The sequence below is a fragment of the Canis lupus genome, chromosome 1 (assembly GCF_003254725.2).
Source record: "Canis lupus dingo isolate Sandy chromosome 1, ASM325472v2, whole genome shotgun sequence".
Lineage (NCBI taxonomy): Eukaryota > Metazoa > Chordata > Mammalia > Carnivora > Canidae > Canis > Canis lupus.
The window spans coordinates 25,423,627-25,442,438 of NC_064243.1; the positions used below are offsets into that span (position 1 = coordinate 25,423,627).

Here is an 18,812-nt window from a genome sequence, read left to right on the forward strand (position 1 = left end):
AAAGCTTCTCATTCAATCATGTTCTTTCTTCCAATGGAGCCAACTGATGTAGTAATCAACTGTGAAATATTATTTTCAACAAAATCTGAGACTACAAACAATGTCTTATTATTTTTATTCCCTTTAAAAATTAACCACTAAAAGTTTAGAAAACAAATTTGATATTTTCTAATATTTTATCCTTTGTGCTGTTATTCTAGATATTTGATATTTCTGTTATTTATGGTTTATAATATGCTTTTCAATACTTAGGCTATTGCCTGGAATAGTTCATTGAATTGATTTTTTTTTTCTGTGAAATCTCTTCTTTATTTGAAACCCAAAAAATGTATTAATTATGTGTCAGGCTTATTCCATTCATCTTGCATAAGCTTGATTCTTTAAACATAGATAGACTGAAGGACTATAATACCACAAAAATATCAAAACTATAAACCAGTTAAAACAAATTTTCTGATCTTTCAATGCTAAGATTATAAATGAATCTCTGTAAGTATGGCCAAATGTATCCACAGTCATGTACCTCTACAGAAGCCAAAAAGCATACCTTGAAGGGATTCAAATCTAAGGGTGCCAACATGAAATACAAGCTTGATTGAACTGAGATCATCAGGCAGGTCTTTGGATGGAAAGGAGAGTTACTTTGCTCACTGAAGCTTTTCACTGAACCAAGATTCTGTTTAATCCCTGGGAGAACTCTGTTGAAGCTGAGAAGAGAAAGTGACCCTTTCTCTGCTGGATTTATCGCAAACTCTGCTCAATTCATATTCCATAAAGGAAAGTCCTGTTTTAAGGTCTTGGAGCCCAGTTCATTCAAGTCAAAGTGTTTGATTTTCTTTAAGCTATTATTCTTTAAGTTATTATCACTATTATTATTTTTATTTGAGAGGTGATGGATTCATGAACCCCGTAAAGATTCAAACACAATCAAGCACCAACAAGGAGGGCATCGTAAAACAGCACACATCTGGACTTCAACATTCACAAAATGTGTAGCAGAGAGGGGTCCCTGGCTGGCTTAGTTGGTAGGGTATGCAACGCTTGATCTTGGGATCATGAATTCGAGCCCCATGTTGGGCATTGAGTGTACTTAAAAAAATGTGTAGTGGGAGGAATGCTCAGAGAGAATCACCTCCCTTTCTGGGGCAAGAGAAGACTAGCAGCTGCATATTCTGAGGCACTGGGACCACAAAGAAACCCCAGGAATACATGCAGGGGGAACAATCTCAATTCATCCAGGCTTGTTATCAAGTCAATTTTCTAAATGTATGAATAGAGATAAGAGAACCTAATCTTTAATTAGTCACTTATTTCTTGGGGTCAGGACTACCTTTTGGTGAAGTGAATAAAAGGCTACACTTGGATTTGGAAGTAGTGTGCATTAGAAGATGCCTGTTAACTAATATGTATTTCCTTGCCCAAGTATATAGTGTTATCTTGGTTTTCATGCTATTATTTTTATTTTCTGAAAATGTGGAAGATAAAATATAGAAAAATCAAAATGAAGGTTTTCTCTCTTTTTTATATAAAAAAGATAATTGACGGGTTTTTGTTTGTCTTTTGTTCTATTTTAGGGAGACTTTAAAAGCAAGGCCAATTTGGAATTTGTAAAACATTACTGGCATTCTCTTTTAAATAAATACTATTGTTGGATGGGTGATTCAATAGAGAATCAGGAAAGACTTTCTTTTTGAGGGTTATATGATTCTTCCTAACATTTTTGGTAAACTAAAATTTTAAAAAGATAACATTAACATTATTGTCTTATTTGTGTGTTTGTTTTTGCTTTTCTATACCTGGAAGGGTGGGAGGCACCTGGGTGGCTCAGCTGGCTAAGCATCTGCCTTCGGCTCAGATAGGTAGGTGATCCTGGGATAGAGCCCCCATGTGGGGCTCCCTGCTTAGTGGGGAATATGCTTCTCCCTCACCCTGCTCATACTTTCCCTCTCTCCCAAAGAAATAAATAAAATCTTCTATACCTGAAAGAGAGAGATGACATATTTCATGAGAGGAATATGACATAGATAATGGTGATTTTTGGCAAGGAAAGAATTGGTAAATGCTAATGATCCTCTCCATTTCCTTCTGCCTCTTTCAGTGGCAGGTGAGCTGAGAACAAGAGTGAGAGTATTAGAGGGAGAAGGGGCATGGGGTCTAGTAGCTGCACCACATAGCTGTAGAGCTATGGCAGGATGCTTCCTCCAGAAATGCCTCCTCCCCCAAAAGCTCAAGTGGTGATAGAAAGCACACAGCAGAGAAGTATAAAAAAAGGAAGGCCAAGGTCTCCTAAGGATCATGGGCTTCAGATAGCAAAGCTGAGGTGCAGAACCAGGCAAACCAGGGCCAGGGGGCAGAGGTTTCCAGAGTGCCAGTAATGCAGGAATCATAGAGGAGGTGAAGGAACAGTGATGGGAGATGATGGCATAAGGCAGTGCAGTCCTGTGGAATTTCATAAGGAGTTTCTTAAAATGTAGATTGACAGGTCCCACAGGGATTTCTAGTGAGGTAGGTTTTTCATAGGCTCAGAAATCTGTATTTTAACCAGCTTATTCCAATCCAGGGCTTATCAACTACACTTCGTGAAGCCCTGGTGCAAGGGATCAGAGGTACAGTGTCTTGTCTTTTTGGCAACAAGGCATAGGCTGGAATTTTTTCAGCTTTCAGAATGGGAATAAGTTTCCGTCCTAGTTCTACTGTATGGTCAATCTCTGTATCTTTTGAGAATTGTACAGGTCCACATATTCCAGAAGTTATGCAGGTGACACCTTGGACATTTAATAGTGGCTTTAACCATTCTTTACTACTTGAGGTAAAAACCCCTGACTCAGGGCAGCAGGGCAAGGCAGGAAGAGTAGGAGTCACAGAAGGTATATTCCTTCTTCCAGAACATAGAACTGTGGAATTTAAATTGTTGTGGGCAAAAGAAACATACAATTTTGTATCCTATTTTTTACTTACATCATATCTTTAGCATCATTTCATACTTCTATAAAATCTTCATGTTCTGCAAAACATAAAATCAAGCAGGCTTTCAATAATTCAAACAACTGCTCTGCTATGTAGGGTATAATATATCACTTCAAAGTTTTTCCTATTACATGGCAATTAACATCTCGGATGATAGAGTGTCTTTTCTTGTTTCCTAGGCTAAATTCCTACAAGTCCCAGGATACAGGTTGGGATCCTGCTCAAATGGCACATGCCTTTTTGTTCAGCTTTGATACATACTGCTAAATTGTGAGAATTGTTTAATGCAGCATAACCCTTGTTTTCAAGGAGACGCTTCCATTTGTAGTCAAAAAGAAGTGCCATAAAATCCTATTGGTTCCTAAGTCTCAAAATCCAGTTTCACAGCATCTGTGACATTACAATAGATTTCTCAAGATATTCAAGTATCTGGGATAATATGGAGGAAGCTAATATCATTCAATCTGGACCCACATTTATATTAATTCGTCTGAAATTAGAAATGCTTCTTATGCCCTATGAAAGAGGAAAAACCAAATAAGATTTGTCAGATCAGCTACAGGCATCTATCGCACTAGATAATTGCAGCTCTACTAACACTTTATGATAAATGTGTATTTGTGAAAACAAATACCCTGCCCCAATTCATGTCCAGATTCTACACTAAGCCAGCTCATTGCACAGACACAGCTCATTGTCAGTAACACTGCCAAAGATGCCTAGCACAACAATGAAGTCTTCCATGTGATATTTCTGTGGCTTCTGGGGTTTTCTCATGCTTTGTATAGATACTAATTTCTAGAGTCCTACTTTTCAGTCTAGAAAACATGAAAAAAGAGGCAACAGAGCTGAGAAAATTGAATATACACATTGATTTGTCCTCATGCCAAAGTGAGTCTTAAGGTAAAACGAAGGTTCATTCAAGCTCATTCAAGATTAGTTAAGACTAGAATAGCCATTGAAGAAAAGAGGAATTGTTCTGGAGGGAGATTGTAAGAGTAAAACAAAACAAAACAAAAAAAAAAGTTTTGAAAGGTGAAGATAAAGATGTTGGCCACAGGAAAGGCCAGAGCTTCCTGGTAGGATGCAATCTCAATGAAATGGATTTTTGTGAGAAACAGTAGTAATTACGAGGATGGGCAACATCTTTTATCATTGTGAAGGCGTGGGAGCAGAATGGCACAGTAGTTGAGAACAGTTGGCCTAGGTTCAAAACTTCTCCATATGTTAGTTAGCTGTGTGACTGGATAAGCTACCTCCCTAAACCTCAGTTTTCTCTGTCAATAATGATGGTGTTAATACCCACCTCCCAGGGTTGCTGTGAAGATAAAAAGGTAATGCATAAATGGTTCTTAGCACAAGAACCATTGTGGGGTCCCCTTTAGGCACTCTATGAATTTAGCCATTAAAGATGCTGTGGGTCCTAATGACAATTATTAATAACTGCCCATAAATAGCACAGGACCATGAACTATAACCGAGTAGAAGTTAAATGTAAAAGCATATTATGAGCACAAGGTAATTTCTGTATTTTCTCCCAAACTCCAATCCGTCAGTAAAATTTAATGTCACACAAATGTATCTATGTAACCAGGGCCTTGGAAAGTGAGGTGAGACCATGTTCAAGGTTTGAAGAAAAGAAAACCAGAGAAAAGCTGGAGCAGTCAGTAGCAGTAAAGAGGAGCCAATACAAACCAATATGCAGTCGATTTCAGAACAAGATCTGGAGGTAACAACCACCCACATATTAGTATCCTCCTCAGGAATGGCTGAAACAACTGAAGAAAATGTCAGATCCCAAAGCTACTTAAGATGGGGACTGAAGTTATCTTATTTGATTATTCATGTAAAAGGTGACCCCAATATCCTGGAAAACTTAGAAAGATTTGAGTTACATACATATAAATGTGGAATATCTATCTACATTTTAAAAATTCTGGAAGGATATAAATGGTTAAACAATATTTCCTGGGAAGGGAGATAACTGGAAGCCTTTGGTTTTCTACTTTCCATATTTTTACATTGTTTAAAAATAAACATGGACTATCTTTATAAACATGAAGATCAGTAAAGATCTTTTCATGACCATTATTTTTATGTACCCAGTGATAACTTACCTGATGGTGTTGTTTAGAAGGTCTGAGCTTTATTATTCCCACTCTCTCTGCTGACTAGCCAACAGGACCACCAAGGCATCCTTCAGCCCTGCCATATGTCTGGGAGACTCTTGTGGGAAACAGAACACTAGCATCTCCTCATCAGTCACTAGAGGCTGTTGATTGCAGAAGTAGGGCTATATTGCTGGTCATTTCTTGCTCTGAAAGCAACCAGGTGACTCTCAGTGGATGTGGCTCTTCCTGGAGAATTCTTAATGCGAAGGCAATTCAAAATAGGTCATCTGATGTTCCTCTAAGTCCCACCCACCGTAGTTTCTCATAGTTACTTCTAATCTTACATTTGATAGACGGATAGACAAATAGCTTCAGTTTATCAAGTAACAAAATCTCAGTCCTTTCCCTCTTGGGTTTGTCTAGAATTTTCTAGGAAAGAGAAAGAGTGTGTTGCATGCAGTTGGAGTCGGCTCATTGGTTGCTTCGCACCAGCTGATGTTCTGCGTTCAGGAAAGCATCTGCCCCTGGACTCCAGCACCTTAAACATATGCCCACAGGCATGCTAAGAGATTCAGCAATTATGACTTCAGTGTGATCTCCTGGGTGCCCACTTTTTCCCCTCTCCCATCACTGCCAGAACTCTTCCTTCCTGCCACTAGGTCCTTGGACTCTAAATGATGCTACCTCAGCTAAGGTATGTCCATGGATGTGCTGATCAGGACCTGGCCTGTGTAACCCTGGGAACCTGTTCATGCTCTCATGTCTGCTATCTCTTGTCCGAGACTCTCTCTGTCTGCAGTATGACTCCTGATCCCAGTACTAATTGCCCTCTCTGCCAGACAGGAAGCATTGTTCTCTCCCTGTGTCCAGCTCTTTCAAAAAAAGTCCTCATAGCAAAGAAGTAGCTTCTTAGCAATCTGCTCTATTCCCTTTCCTTTATAGTACAGCTTTATGTGGTAAAATAGACCACTTGAGCAATGGTTTATGAATCTAACTGCTAGACAATTTTATTGCTACTAAGGACCCTCATATCCCTCCTGTCTTCCTTTGCTTCCACACTCACCATTACTCTCACCCTACTCAATCTGTCTACTGGCCTATCTCCATTCAACTAAACCCAAAGTGTGAACCAATTCAATGCCTTTTGTGGGGATGTATGCTAACAAGGGCGAATTGTTTCTAATTGCCTTCTAATATTCTGTGACAGAAAAGCTTTGAAGCCTGTTTGGCCATGTACACAGATACCCTTCAGAGAGATGTTAGCTGTGGTCAGAAGTGGATTTATAGATTTACCATGTTGTTAGCAAAGCTTAATATTTAGAGTCTCTCAATTGCACCTGCTCTAAAGCTTGCAGTATTCTCTGGGTAACAAAGAAAGAAGTGGCCCTAGCCATGTGCAGGAGGCAGAAAGTGCTGCCCAGCTTGGTGGTCACCCTCTACATGCTGGAAGTGGTACTAAGACTGTAGTGGGACTTGTAGGCTGCCAGGAATACTTCCATGTCATCCTGGGCCTCGACTTATAACCCCAGTCCCTATTTTGGACTCCAAGGAGAAGGGCCAAGGAGATATTTCCCTGTCTGCAGGGCACTATGACTTTTCTGTCTGCCATCTCAGATACTTCCCCATGGGAAGAAGGGCAGCAAAGACCTAATCAAAGTGGACTGTCTTCTGTGCCAGGGGTCATCAGCATCCATGTTCAGTGAAAAAACATACTGGAATTTTGCCATGATTTTCCTGATCACTGCCTGAGCAAGAAATCCAGATGTGGTATCACCAGTAATGAATGATGAGCCAAGCAAACTTTCTCCTCTATGTTTCCACCAATCACAATAGAGGAAAGATTGAATTATATTTTTAGTTTCTAGAGGAAATATTACAATTTTTCCTATGAAGAGATAAAGTGTACGCTGCCCCAAAACAGGAAGAAAATTGTTATAGAGGTGTTGGGCAGGTCATAGTCAACATTACTACTGTTGTTATTAGAAAAATTTATTTTTCTAAATGTTGTGTTTGTAGTATTTTTCAGATTTTTTTTAAAAAATAAGGTTTAGTGATTCATTTTCTTATTCTACTCACTTTTATAATTTTTATATTCATAATTTTGTGGGTTTCTTAAAAAAGGTCCGCCCACCTGGTATGTCCAACACTAGCTGTTGTCTGGTTCCCATTCAGGCTGTTACTTAGCAAAAGCTGACCCTGCAGGGACAGATGCAGAAGGTACAAAAGTTTAATGTTGATGAACTTCAAAATAATTAAATCAATTTACCACAGTGTAAGGACTTATATATGGTCTCTCAAATCTTTTTTTTTTAATTTTTTTATTATTATTCATTTATGATGGTCACACAGAGAGAGAAAGAGGCAGAGACACAGGCAGAGGGAGAAGCAGGCTCCATGCACCGGGAGCCTGATGTGGGATTTGATCCTGGGTCTCCAGAATCGTGCCCTCAACCAAAGGCAGGCGCTAAACTGCTGCGCCACCCAGGGATCCCTCTCAAATCTCTTCTATTGATCTGTATGCCTATTCTTGTGCCAAACCACATCATCTTGACTACTGTGCCTTTACAGTATGTTCTGAAATCAAGTAATATAAATCTACCAATATTATTTTCCTTTTTCAAAATTGTTTGGCAATTCTATAACTTTTGTATTTCCATGTAACTTTAGGATTGGCTTGCCAATTTCTATAAAAATCCCTATTGGGATTTTAATAGAGATTACACTGAATTTAGAGATCAATTTAAAGATAATTGCCATCTTGCAAGATTAAGATTTCTATCAATAAACAAAGTACACCACTATTTATTAGATATCTATTTTTCTCAGCAATATTTTCTAGTTTTCAATGTATGAGTCTTGTTCTTCTTTGTTAAATTGTTAAACCTATTCCTCAGTATTTTACTTTTTTTATTTTACTCTTTTTGATGCTAATGTAAATAAAATCATATCTTAATTTCATTTGTAGAATTTTCACTGTTACTAAATAGAAATACAATTATTGATTTTTTATATTATCTTGCATCCTCCAACTTTGCATAACTCATTTATTAGTTCTAGGAGCTTTTTTGTAGATAATATCTGATTTTTTATATAAATGGTCATGTTATCTGTAAGCAATGACAGTTTTACTTCTTCAATTCCCATCTAGATGCTTTTTTTCTTTTTTCATTATTGCAATGACTATAAACACTAGTACAATGTGATATAGAAGTGATAAGAATGGGCATCTTTGTCTTATTCTCATTCAGAGGCAAAGCATTTAGTCTTTCATCACTGTGGATGGTGTTAGCTTTGTTCTTTTAAAGATGTTTTTATCAGGTTGAAGAAGTTTTATCATGAGGCGTATTGGATTTTGTTAAGCGAATTTTCTGAATCTATTAGGTTGATCATGGGTTTTTTTGCTTTGTTCTATTTATATGGTATGTTACATTAATTGCTTTTAGATGTTAAACCAACCTTGCACTCCATTTTTGATGTTTATCTTGTTAAATGTAATCTTTCCTCATCTCCTAATAAGGAGTACTCTTTCTGAGCTAATCAATGGAACAATTGGAGTTTCTCCAAAACGAAGAAGCATATGTTATGGCATTTATAGGCACACCGCAGGGTCCAGATAGGTAAATACTGTGTCGCTATAGTGATAAGTGGCAGTGATTCTTCCCAGGATGACTTAACAGTAAATATTTTATTTATTTATTTATTTATTTATTTATTTATTTATTTATTTATTTATTTATTTGAGAGAGAGAGAGAGAGAGCACCTGTACAGTTGGGAAAAGGGCAGAGGGAGAGAGAGAGCAAGAGAATCTCAAGCAGACTCTATGCTGAGCAGGGAGCCTAATGTGGGGCTCAATCTCACAACCCTGAGATCATAACCTGAGCAGAAATCAAGAGTTGGACACTTAACCAACTGATCTACCCAGGTGCTCCACAAACAGCTCCTCTAGAAGTATTTATCAATGATCTTAGAGTCCCCTACCCTGAAGATTTAATAGAAATACAGATGAAGTCTCTAGTGAAGTACAGAGTTTAGTCTAAACTTTCTGTAGTATGTTTGCCTGTGTATGTCTCTGTTTGTATCTCCCCAATAATTAGTTGTGTATGTTTCAATAAAAAAAAAATAATAGTCTTCTAAGTAGTAGTGTCATTTTGTAAAAGATTAAACACTATTAAATTTACATAATTTGGAAACACTCAAGCAGAGAAACAAAAATTAAATGATAGTATTTAAAGAAAAGTTAGGTATAAATAAGTATTAGGTAAGTATTGAAAGATTTTTTCATTTCTTTCAATAAGGGTAATATTTACCTTTGCCTTAAGATCTTGATATAACAAATATTTTCCAGTTAATGATTTGTCCAACAAAAAGAGTCAATTTCTCTTTGCTCTGTTCCATAGAGCTCAAGGAAGTTTTTATATTAAAAACAATGAAGAAGAATACAAATGCCCTATTGGAACCATTAAGTGGGAGCTGTTGGCCTTTTATTTATTTATTTATTTTTTTTAAATCATTTTTTTTTAATTTTTATTATTCATGATAGTCACACACACACAGAGAGAGAGAGAGAGAGAGGCAGAGACATAGGCAGAGGGAGAAGTAGGCTCCATGCACCGGGAGCCTGACGTGGGATTCGATCCCGGGTTTCCAGGATCGCGCCCTGGGCCAGAGGCAGGCGCTAAACCGCTGCGCCACCCAGGGATCCCGCTGTTGGCCTTTTAATTTGTTCTTAATACAATGATTAAATTCCTCTCAGAGGACATTCCTCCTCTCCATCTGTATTTTAGAAATACAGAAAAATTAATAGATTTATAATGTAATCAATGTTGAATTAAGACCCATCAAGCTAATTAAGTGCTTAGGATACCAGCAAAGCAGACAAACCATAAATAACTAAGAAAAGTTTAACTGTGGTAAATTTATACAGCACTTCAAAGTAAGAAAATCTACAAGATAGTAATCTTAATTTCAATATTTTCGTGAGTTTATGACCTTATGAAAAAATTAATTCTTTTCAATTACATGTGGGGTTATCATAATCTCTTCTGTATTTGGAGCTTCTAAAATGCTCTATCCGGTTCTGGATACAAAAACTCTCAACTCTCTTAAGGCATCAAAGTTGAAAGCTAGTACACTTACAACTATTTATATTGCAAAACCTTTGCCCTTCTGGGAGAACATGCAGTTTCCCAAACACTAACCTCTCTTTACAAGGTTATGCTTATTAGCTGGGATTTGTAGCTCAATGGCAACACTGTTCATCCTTGGTTCAATTCAGATTGTAATTTCTTTTTAAACTACCTGACCCTTATAATCATATGGTGAGTAGGTCTGATCATTCATCTTCCCGAAGCCAAGTTTTTGGTCTGAACACAGAGTCACTTGTGTTTCTGAAGCCTCTCAGCATTATGATGATTGGGGTAAAAACTGAGAAAAGTTTGAAAGAAACCTTTCATACAATGTTTTCATTGTCTTGTTCTTTTTCTGGAACTAAAAATCCTGATTGAAAAAACCAAAGTCTTTCTCATTTATATTTTCTCTCTCCTTGTCTGTCTTTGATACAATATGCATTATTTCCTCAATTTACTAATGATTCCTTTAGCTGTAACTAATGCTCCTAAACTATTCATTGAGTTATATATTTCAATAATAATATTTCACAGTTCTTTAAGGTCTGTTTGGCTTTTTTTATTATCTGCCTTATCTTTTTACATACTGCTTATATCTCTTAAATTCAGTTATTTTTTTAAGAATTTCATAGCACTACATTCCTGCTAATTCTAATATCTGAATTCCTTGAATATAAAATCAGTTTCCCAGTCAAAATGGCTTATTTCTCCATGTGCTTGATTAATTAATCTGAAGCATTAATTAGGAAGGCCTTCTTTCGGAGAGGATTTTCATTCACTTCTTAGAGAAACCATCAGAGTTTATTGACCTGGGACTACTTTCATGCATTAAAGATTCCTGGTTGGGGATCCCTGGGTGGCGCAGCGGTTTAGCGCCTGCCTTTGGCCCAGGGTGCGATCCTGGAGTCCCGGGATCGAATCCCACGTCGGGCTCCCAGTGCATGGAGCTTGCTTCTCCCTCTGCCTGTGTCTCTGCTTCTCTCTCTCTCTCTCACTGTGTGCCTATCATAAATAAATAAAAAAAAAAAAAAAAAAAAAAAGATTCCTGGTTGAATGCAGGAGTCTTACGTTCAGCTTCTTTATTTACCTGTAATCCTTAACTTATCTCAGAATCACAGCCTTTTTCTCTTTCCCAACTACTTTCGGTTTGATTTGTAAGATGATTATCTTGCTTTTTAATGAGCCAAAAAACGAACCAGATATTACGTGTTTTACTTTATCCAATAACTTACTTATTTTAGTGGAAGGATAATTGAGCATATCTAGCCAACCATACTGCCAAAAGCAGAAATCATCTACTCCTTTCTTAGTCGATTTTGGCAATTGGCACTTTTCATATAACTGTTTATATGTTATCTGTTTTGTAATGTGTTTGTATAAAGTTGTTTAAAGTGCCTTCTTATTTTTTAAATCTCTCCTGTGTTTTTATTGATCTCCATCTTCATTCCTAATAATTTTGTCTCTTCTGTTTTTCCTTAATCAATTTCACCAAAGATATATATATATACACACACATATACACAAATATATATATACACACACACATTTTTTTTAAAGACCAATTTCTGACTTAGTTTAAGTGGACGCTCTCTACTGTATCAGTTTTATACTCCAGAGGTCAGCAAATTTTTTTCTGTAAAGGGCCAGAAATTTTAAAACTGAAAAATACAGTAATCAGAATAAAACACTTAACTGATGGGATCAATAATAGGATAGAAGAGACAGAGGAATAGGATGGAAGAAACAGAGGAAAGAATCAATAAACTTAAAAATAAAACAATAGAAATTAATCGATCTGAATAGCTGAAAGAAAATTATTTAATATTTGTGTCTTCAGAGTCCTAGAAGAAAGAACAAAAGCAAGATGGAAAAGAACTTGAAGAAATAATGGCTGAAAACTTCCTGTATTTGGCAAAAGATATAAATATATCGATTTAAGAAGTTGACCAAAACTTAAATAAGTTATTAATCTCCAAAAATCTACACCAAGACCCATCAGAGTCAAAGTTCTAAGACTAAAGGAAGGAAGGGAGGAAGGGAGGGAGGGAGAAGGGAGGAAGGAAGAAAGAAAGGAGGAGAGAGAGGGGAAAAAATAGAGAAATGACACCTTACTTATAATGGAAAAACAATTTAAAAAAACTGAGTTTCCCATCAGAACCACAGAGTTCAGAAGGAACTTTTGGGAAAAAAAATCTCAAAAGTTCACCAGTTTGTTAGTGTTGAAATGAAAAAGTAGAATCCTGTATTTAGTGAAAACATCCCTCCAAAATGAAGGAAAAATCAAGAGAATTTCAGGTGAAGGAAAACTAAGAGACTTTAATGACAATAGACATATAATAAGAACAATAAAAGGCCAACAAAATTTCCCTAAACAGAAAGGAAATGCTACATAAAGGAATTTTAGAAGATCAAGAAGGAGGAATGTACGTAGTAAGTAAAAATCTGGGTAAGAACAATGTACTTTTCTCCTCTTGAGTTTTCAAAATTATATTAGATGGTTGAAGCAGAAATTACAACAAATATGGTTCTAAATATATGTAGAGGTACTATTTAAGATGATGACTAATATAGAAGAGTAAAGAGACATGAAGGGAAGTAAGATTTCTACATTTGACTACAACTGGTAAAAGGATGACACCATACATGTTGTGAGCTATGTATTTATAATGTAATACTTACAGCAAACATTGTTTATGGTTTATAAATGGTTTATAAAAAGATGTGCTAAAAACATCATTGAAAAATTAAAATGGAATTCTAAAATCTATTCAACTTATTCCCAGGAAAGCAAGGGAACAAATTAATGAAGATGGCAGAAACCAATAAAATTGAAAACATTAAAACAATATAGCATATTAATGATGCAAAAAGCAGGTTTTTTTCAAAAAAAGTCAATAAAATTGACAAACTTCTAGCAAGATTTACAAAGAATAAAAGAGATAAGACATGAGTTAACAAAATCTGGAATGAAATAGTGGATATTACTGCAGACACTAGAGACATCAAAAGTATAACAAAGGAATATGACAAATAACTTTACAAACATAAACTTGACAAATTGAGATGAAATAGTCCAATTCTTTGAAAAAACACAAACTACCACAACTCAATATGAAATAGGTAACTTAAATAGCCGCACAAATATTATGGAGATTTAATTTATAACTAAAAACCCCCTCTCCAAAATTCCAATGTCTAGATGCTTTCATTGGACAATTCTACCAAGTGTAAAAATAATTAGTATCAATTCTAAACAATCTCTTAGAAAATAGAAGAGGAAGGAACATTTCCCAATTCATTTTGAAGCTATTACCTGATAGTAAAACCAGACAAAACACTACGAAGAAAAGAAAGCAACGATAAGTGCCTCTTATGAATACAATTGCAAACATCCTTAACAAAACATTAGCCGATATAATTCAGTAACATATAAAGAAAATTATACACCATGACCAAGTGGGGTTTATTTCAAGGATGCAAGGCTGGTTCAATATTTAAAACTCAACCAATGTATCTACCATATTAACAGGCTAAAGAAAAAAAATCACATGATCATATCATTGGTGTAGAAAAAACACTGGACAAAATTGAACACCAATTCATGAGAAGAAAAACTCTCAGAAGAATAGGAATAAAGGGGAAGTTCTCCAACTTGATGAAGAGCATCTACAAGAGACCTACAGCTAACAATATATTTAATGATGAAACACTAAATCCTTTCCTGAGATTGGGAATAGGGCAAGTATATCTTTCTCCACTCTTGTTCTGAAAGTTCTAGGCACTGTATTAAGTGGGAAAAAAAATAAAAGGAAATAAAAGGCATACAGATCAGAAAGAAAGAAAATATTGCTATTTTCAAATGTCATGATCATCTATGTAAAATATCCCAAGAAATCTACACAAAGCTCCTAGAACTAATAAGTGAATTAAGCATGGTATTGGCATACCAGAAAAACATACAAAAAAAAATTGTATATATACTTGCAATAAACACATGAATATGGGAATTAAAAACAGTATCATTTACAATCTCTCAAAAAAATGAAATGCTTAGGTGTAAATCTAATAAAAGCATATGTAAAACTTAATATGCTGAAAACTACACAATACTGACTAAAGAAATCAAAGAAGACCTAAATAAATGAAGAGACATCTTGTGATAATGGATTAGAAGACTTAACATAGTAAAATGTCAAATTTCCCCAAATTGGTATGTAGGTTTAACATAACTCTTATAACAAAATCTCAGTAAGATATTTCTGTACATATGGGTAAGAGTATTCTAAAACTTATATGGAAAGATAATGGACTAAAAAGTACCTAAACTGATTTTGAAAAAGGAGAATAAAGTAGAAACAAGCAGTCTATATGATTTCAAGCCTTAGTAAATAGAAAAATCAATATTGTCTAGTATTGGTGGAATTACAGACACATAGATCAATGGAATATAACAGACAACCCAGATATGGACCCACACAAATACACCCAACTGATTTTTGTCCAGCTTGTTTTTGACAGAGGAGCAAAAACCATTCAATAGAGAAAAGAGCCTTTACAACAAAAATGATACTGGAACAACTGAACATCCATAGGAAAGAAAAAAAGAAAGAACCTAGATATAGGTCTCACATTTTATGCAAAATTAACTCTAAATGGATCATTGACTTAAAAGTAAAATGTAAGACCACAGAACTTTTAGAAAAGAATGCAAGATAAAAGTGAAAATCTTTGTATCTAAGGATAGGCAAAGAGTCTGTGATACCAAAAAAAGGAAAAATTGACAAACTGGACTTCATCATCAAAATTAAAAACTTTTGCTCTGTGAAAGACCCCACTATGAGGAAGACAAGCTACAGAGTGGAAGGAAATACCCGGAAATCAGTTTAGATGTTGGACAAAGGACTAGTATCTAGAATACATTAAAAAAAAAAAAAAGGCACTGAGAACTCAACAATAAAAAAATAAACAACTCAATTAGAAAAAGAGGGAACGACATTAAGAAATACATCACTGAGGAAATACAGGTGCCAAATAAGCACTTGGAAAGGTGTTCAACATCATTAACCACTGAAGTATAAAAGAAAACCTATCACAACAGCTAAAACTAAAATTTGTGATATCACCAAATGCCGATAGGGAAGTGAAGAAACTGGATCATTCAAACTTTGCTGGTGGAAATGCAAACTGGTATAGCCACTCTGGAAAATGATTTGGCAATTTCTAAAAAACTAAACATTCAATTACCCTATGACTCTGCAATTTCACCACTGGGCATTTATTCCAAAGAAGTGAAGACTACGAAAACACAAAAACCTGTACACAAAGGAATATAGCTTTATTCATAATAGCCCAAACTGATCAGACATCCGTCAGCTGGTAAATGTTTAATTGTGATACAGCCAACACTGTGGAACACTACTCAGCCCTAAAAAAGGAAAGAACTACCAGGTACACTTGATACATGCAACAGGTGGTATGACTCTCCAGAGAATTATGCTGAATGCAAATAGCTAATCCCAAAAGAGTACATTCTGTATGATTCTGATGATATAAAATTATTGAAATAATAATTATAAAAATGGAGAACAGATTATGGTTGGAAGGAGGCTGGAGCAAAGGAACTGGAGAGGTTTTTGTGCTTGAATGCGTATATGGAAAGTTCTGCATATTGACTTTGTCAATGTCCTTATCCTAATGGTGATATTGTTGTTGTTTTGCGAGATGTTACCATTGGGATAAATTGGGTGAAAAGTACATGAAAGGGTGTTCTGTATTGGTTTTTACAATTGAATGTGAATGTCCTATTATCTCAAAATGAAAGTTTAATTTAAAATTTTAGCATTAAACACATTTCACATTTTATAAAATGGGCTTTTTATTTGAAGTGCCTGTGCCTTTCCAAAGGTAAGTATTGGTCATTTACCTCCATTTCAGGTTTGAGAAGTTTCATGTAACATAGACAACTTCTAAATTACTAAGAAAAATGAGTGTAGATAAGAAAAGACACAAGGGAAGTCTGAATTCAGAACAAATAATATCCTTTTGCATCCAAAATAGAACTAATTTAAATGATATATGATGGTTATCTTACCAAGTTGGGGTATAAACCCCACCCCAAAGTAATAATTAAATGTTAAAATATGGTAACCGTTAGGAAGATTAAAACATGAAGCCTGGCATTAGATATAGGTTAGATATGGTCACGTACACTGAAAACACCTTTAAATGAACTTAAAATGACTATAGTACTTGGGTTTAGAAGAATGAAATAAAATACAATATTCTCCACTAAATTATATATATATTTTTTAATTTCTAGAATCATTACTGACATTAGAATCTGCTTTGATCTGAAAGCTTTTTATGGTTAGGTCTTTAGTATACAGGTTACTAAAAGCTTATATCTCTGTCTTGGGTCTGTCTAGTTTTTAGAGCTATAAACTGGTTGTCTTTATCTGGTCTGACTTCAGTATTTCAGATCTGTCCTTAAATAGTGGTATGAAACTTTCAGAAGGCACTAGAAACTGAAATTAGTGTCGGGAAATCTTCATCGAGGCTAATAACTGCATTTCTAAGTTTTCCACCAAGGCTAATAGGTTTTGGAGTTAGCAACTACTGTCTAACAGTACTTACAGTAAACACTTAAAAATCTGTACTTTGGGTTTGCCAAAGTGGGAATTAGTGTCCTTTCAAGTTTATTTAAAGACACAGTGCAGTTCTAGCAGACTCCCTCTAAAACAGGTAGGGGTGTTATGCATGTAACGACTACACAGGAAATCTGGTTTTGGATTCCACCACTTACGTTTTAAGCAGAAATGCCATCACTACACAAAACCTACAGGAATCCCACTCTGAGTAATTAAGTGACCAACCTCTTAAAAACCTGCCAGGAGCAACAGTGTCTATAAAAATCTATTTAGTGTGTGTGCCAGTTATTTAGTTCTATTTCTGCACTTAAAATTACGATTATTTGGAGAAAAATAAATTATCACATAATTTTCACGCTAACCAAATAGTTGCCAAAACAAAGGATTAAGATGGACATTCTGACACCTCCGTGTGTCCATTACGAGCACATGAGTTAACAAGAGCTGCTGTCACGCATTGTCAGAGAAGTGGTACAGTGTAGCCCTTTCAGGTTCCTGCTGGTGAAATTTCCTTGCTTGAGACATCAAGCTCTTCAAATCTTAGGGTGGATTGAAGAGGCCTGGGATCCACAGGGCACTGCTTCATTTTCTTAAGTCAATCATGAAAATACACAAACTGACTCCCCCGCCCCTACCCTGGGGAAAGCAGGAAGCCTGATGATGTTCTTTACCACTAATGAGAAATTTTCATCATATTTAAATGAACCAAAAACACCATTTAATTCATAACTTGCCCGAACTCTATCTCCCTCTGAAATTTACTTTGATTGCAGTAATCTGGTCATGTGTAAACAGTAGTCAATTCTGACTTTAGAAACACAAATGCTGAGTATGTTACCCTTGTAAACTGTTCTTTACTATGAAGGTGGACGAGGACTTTTTTCTTTATACAGGTTTTATCTTTTATTGTTTTTTTTTTCTACATGAAGAAACAAAAATTACACCAATTAGAAACACTATTCTGCACTTTCCTTGCTAAATCAGACTAATTTAGTGGGACAAAAAGTCTTCAAAAATCATTTTTCATAATAAATTCATTGAAAAACATTGATATTCAAAACACTGTTTTTCTGTACAAAATGTCACCATTTCCTAAAAAAAAAAAAAAAAAAAAAAAAAAAGCAGTGAGGATGGTGAAGGACCCAGCGGCAACCTCTTCAAGGTTCAGTGTCAGACAACGCTGCCCACGCTGCTGCTGGGTGCACTGGGTACTCGGAGCCTGACTCCAGATGCTGTCTTCATGCTTTGCTGGCCTGGATCAAGCTCCATTTGTGCTCACATGTATATTTTTCTAGAACTGATTCCATGCCTACTAGAAAACAAGCTGAATTATGTTGCAATGGCACCTGTTATTCTTTTACCATCAATTGTTGTGCAAAACCAAAATATTTCCATATTTAACGACCAGTACAAGTGTCAAACACATCCTGCCACACTACCATTCAATCTCAGCACAGAGATTTCAACGTGCGCTATTCTAGAATGTCTTTGGAGCACACTAAAACGAACAGGTGTCACGTGATGAGGAAACTTCTTCAGTCTGAGACTCAGTTGGACCCAAACAGATTCAAATATACTGACTGCCATAAAAACAGCCTCAACTTTATTTTCTATAGTGTAAGCTTCACCTTTCTAAGCGATTCTAAAATTAACTAAAGGAAAACTTTGAGAACTTGAAAACTTCGGCTATTGTGCTGTTTTTCATTTTATTTTTTCAAATCAAGGCTATTCTTTTTGCTCCAAATATTTTGGGGTAAAACTTTCCCTAAATATCAATGCAAGCTACTAAATTTCTTGTTTTTAATCAGTGATCTGTGTCCCAAGTAAAATAACTGATAAAATATTACACTTTAAATGAAGATCCTAAAATCATGCAAAAAAAAAATTAAGTGCTTTTGCTATTACAGGGAACTCAACATGAAGTGGATAGAATAAATGCATTTACCTATATGAGAATAAA

General features: G+C 35.6%; 1 protein-coding gene across 4 annotated transcripts in view; it reads right to left on the reverse strand.

Annotated features, from left to right (window-relative positions):
• Positions 1 to 2,939: 2,939 nt before the first annotated feature.
• Positions 2,940 to 18,812, reverse strand: part of STX7 (syntaxin 7) — a 62,544-nt gene continuing 46,671 nt past the window's right edge. For 3 of the 4 annotated variants that reach the window (XR_007412527.1, XR_007412543.1, XR_007412541.1), the window contains exons 10-12: positions 7,210 to 7,274; positions 5,085 to 5,334; positions 2,940 to 3,004 (exon numbers count right to left, since the gene is read on the reverse strand). Coding sequence is in view for 1 of the 4 variants with exons in the window: in XM_049113469.1 (XP_048969426.1) it covers positions 5,233 to 5,284; positions 7,210 to 7,274 (117 nt within the window). In the remaining 3 variants the exon portion in view is untranslated. Of the gene's footprint in view, positions 3,005 to 5,084; positions 5,335 to 7,209; positions 7,275 to 18,812 lie in introns of those variants that run through there. The other variant, XM_049113469.1, reaches the window with a different exon arrangement.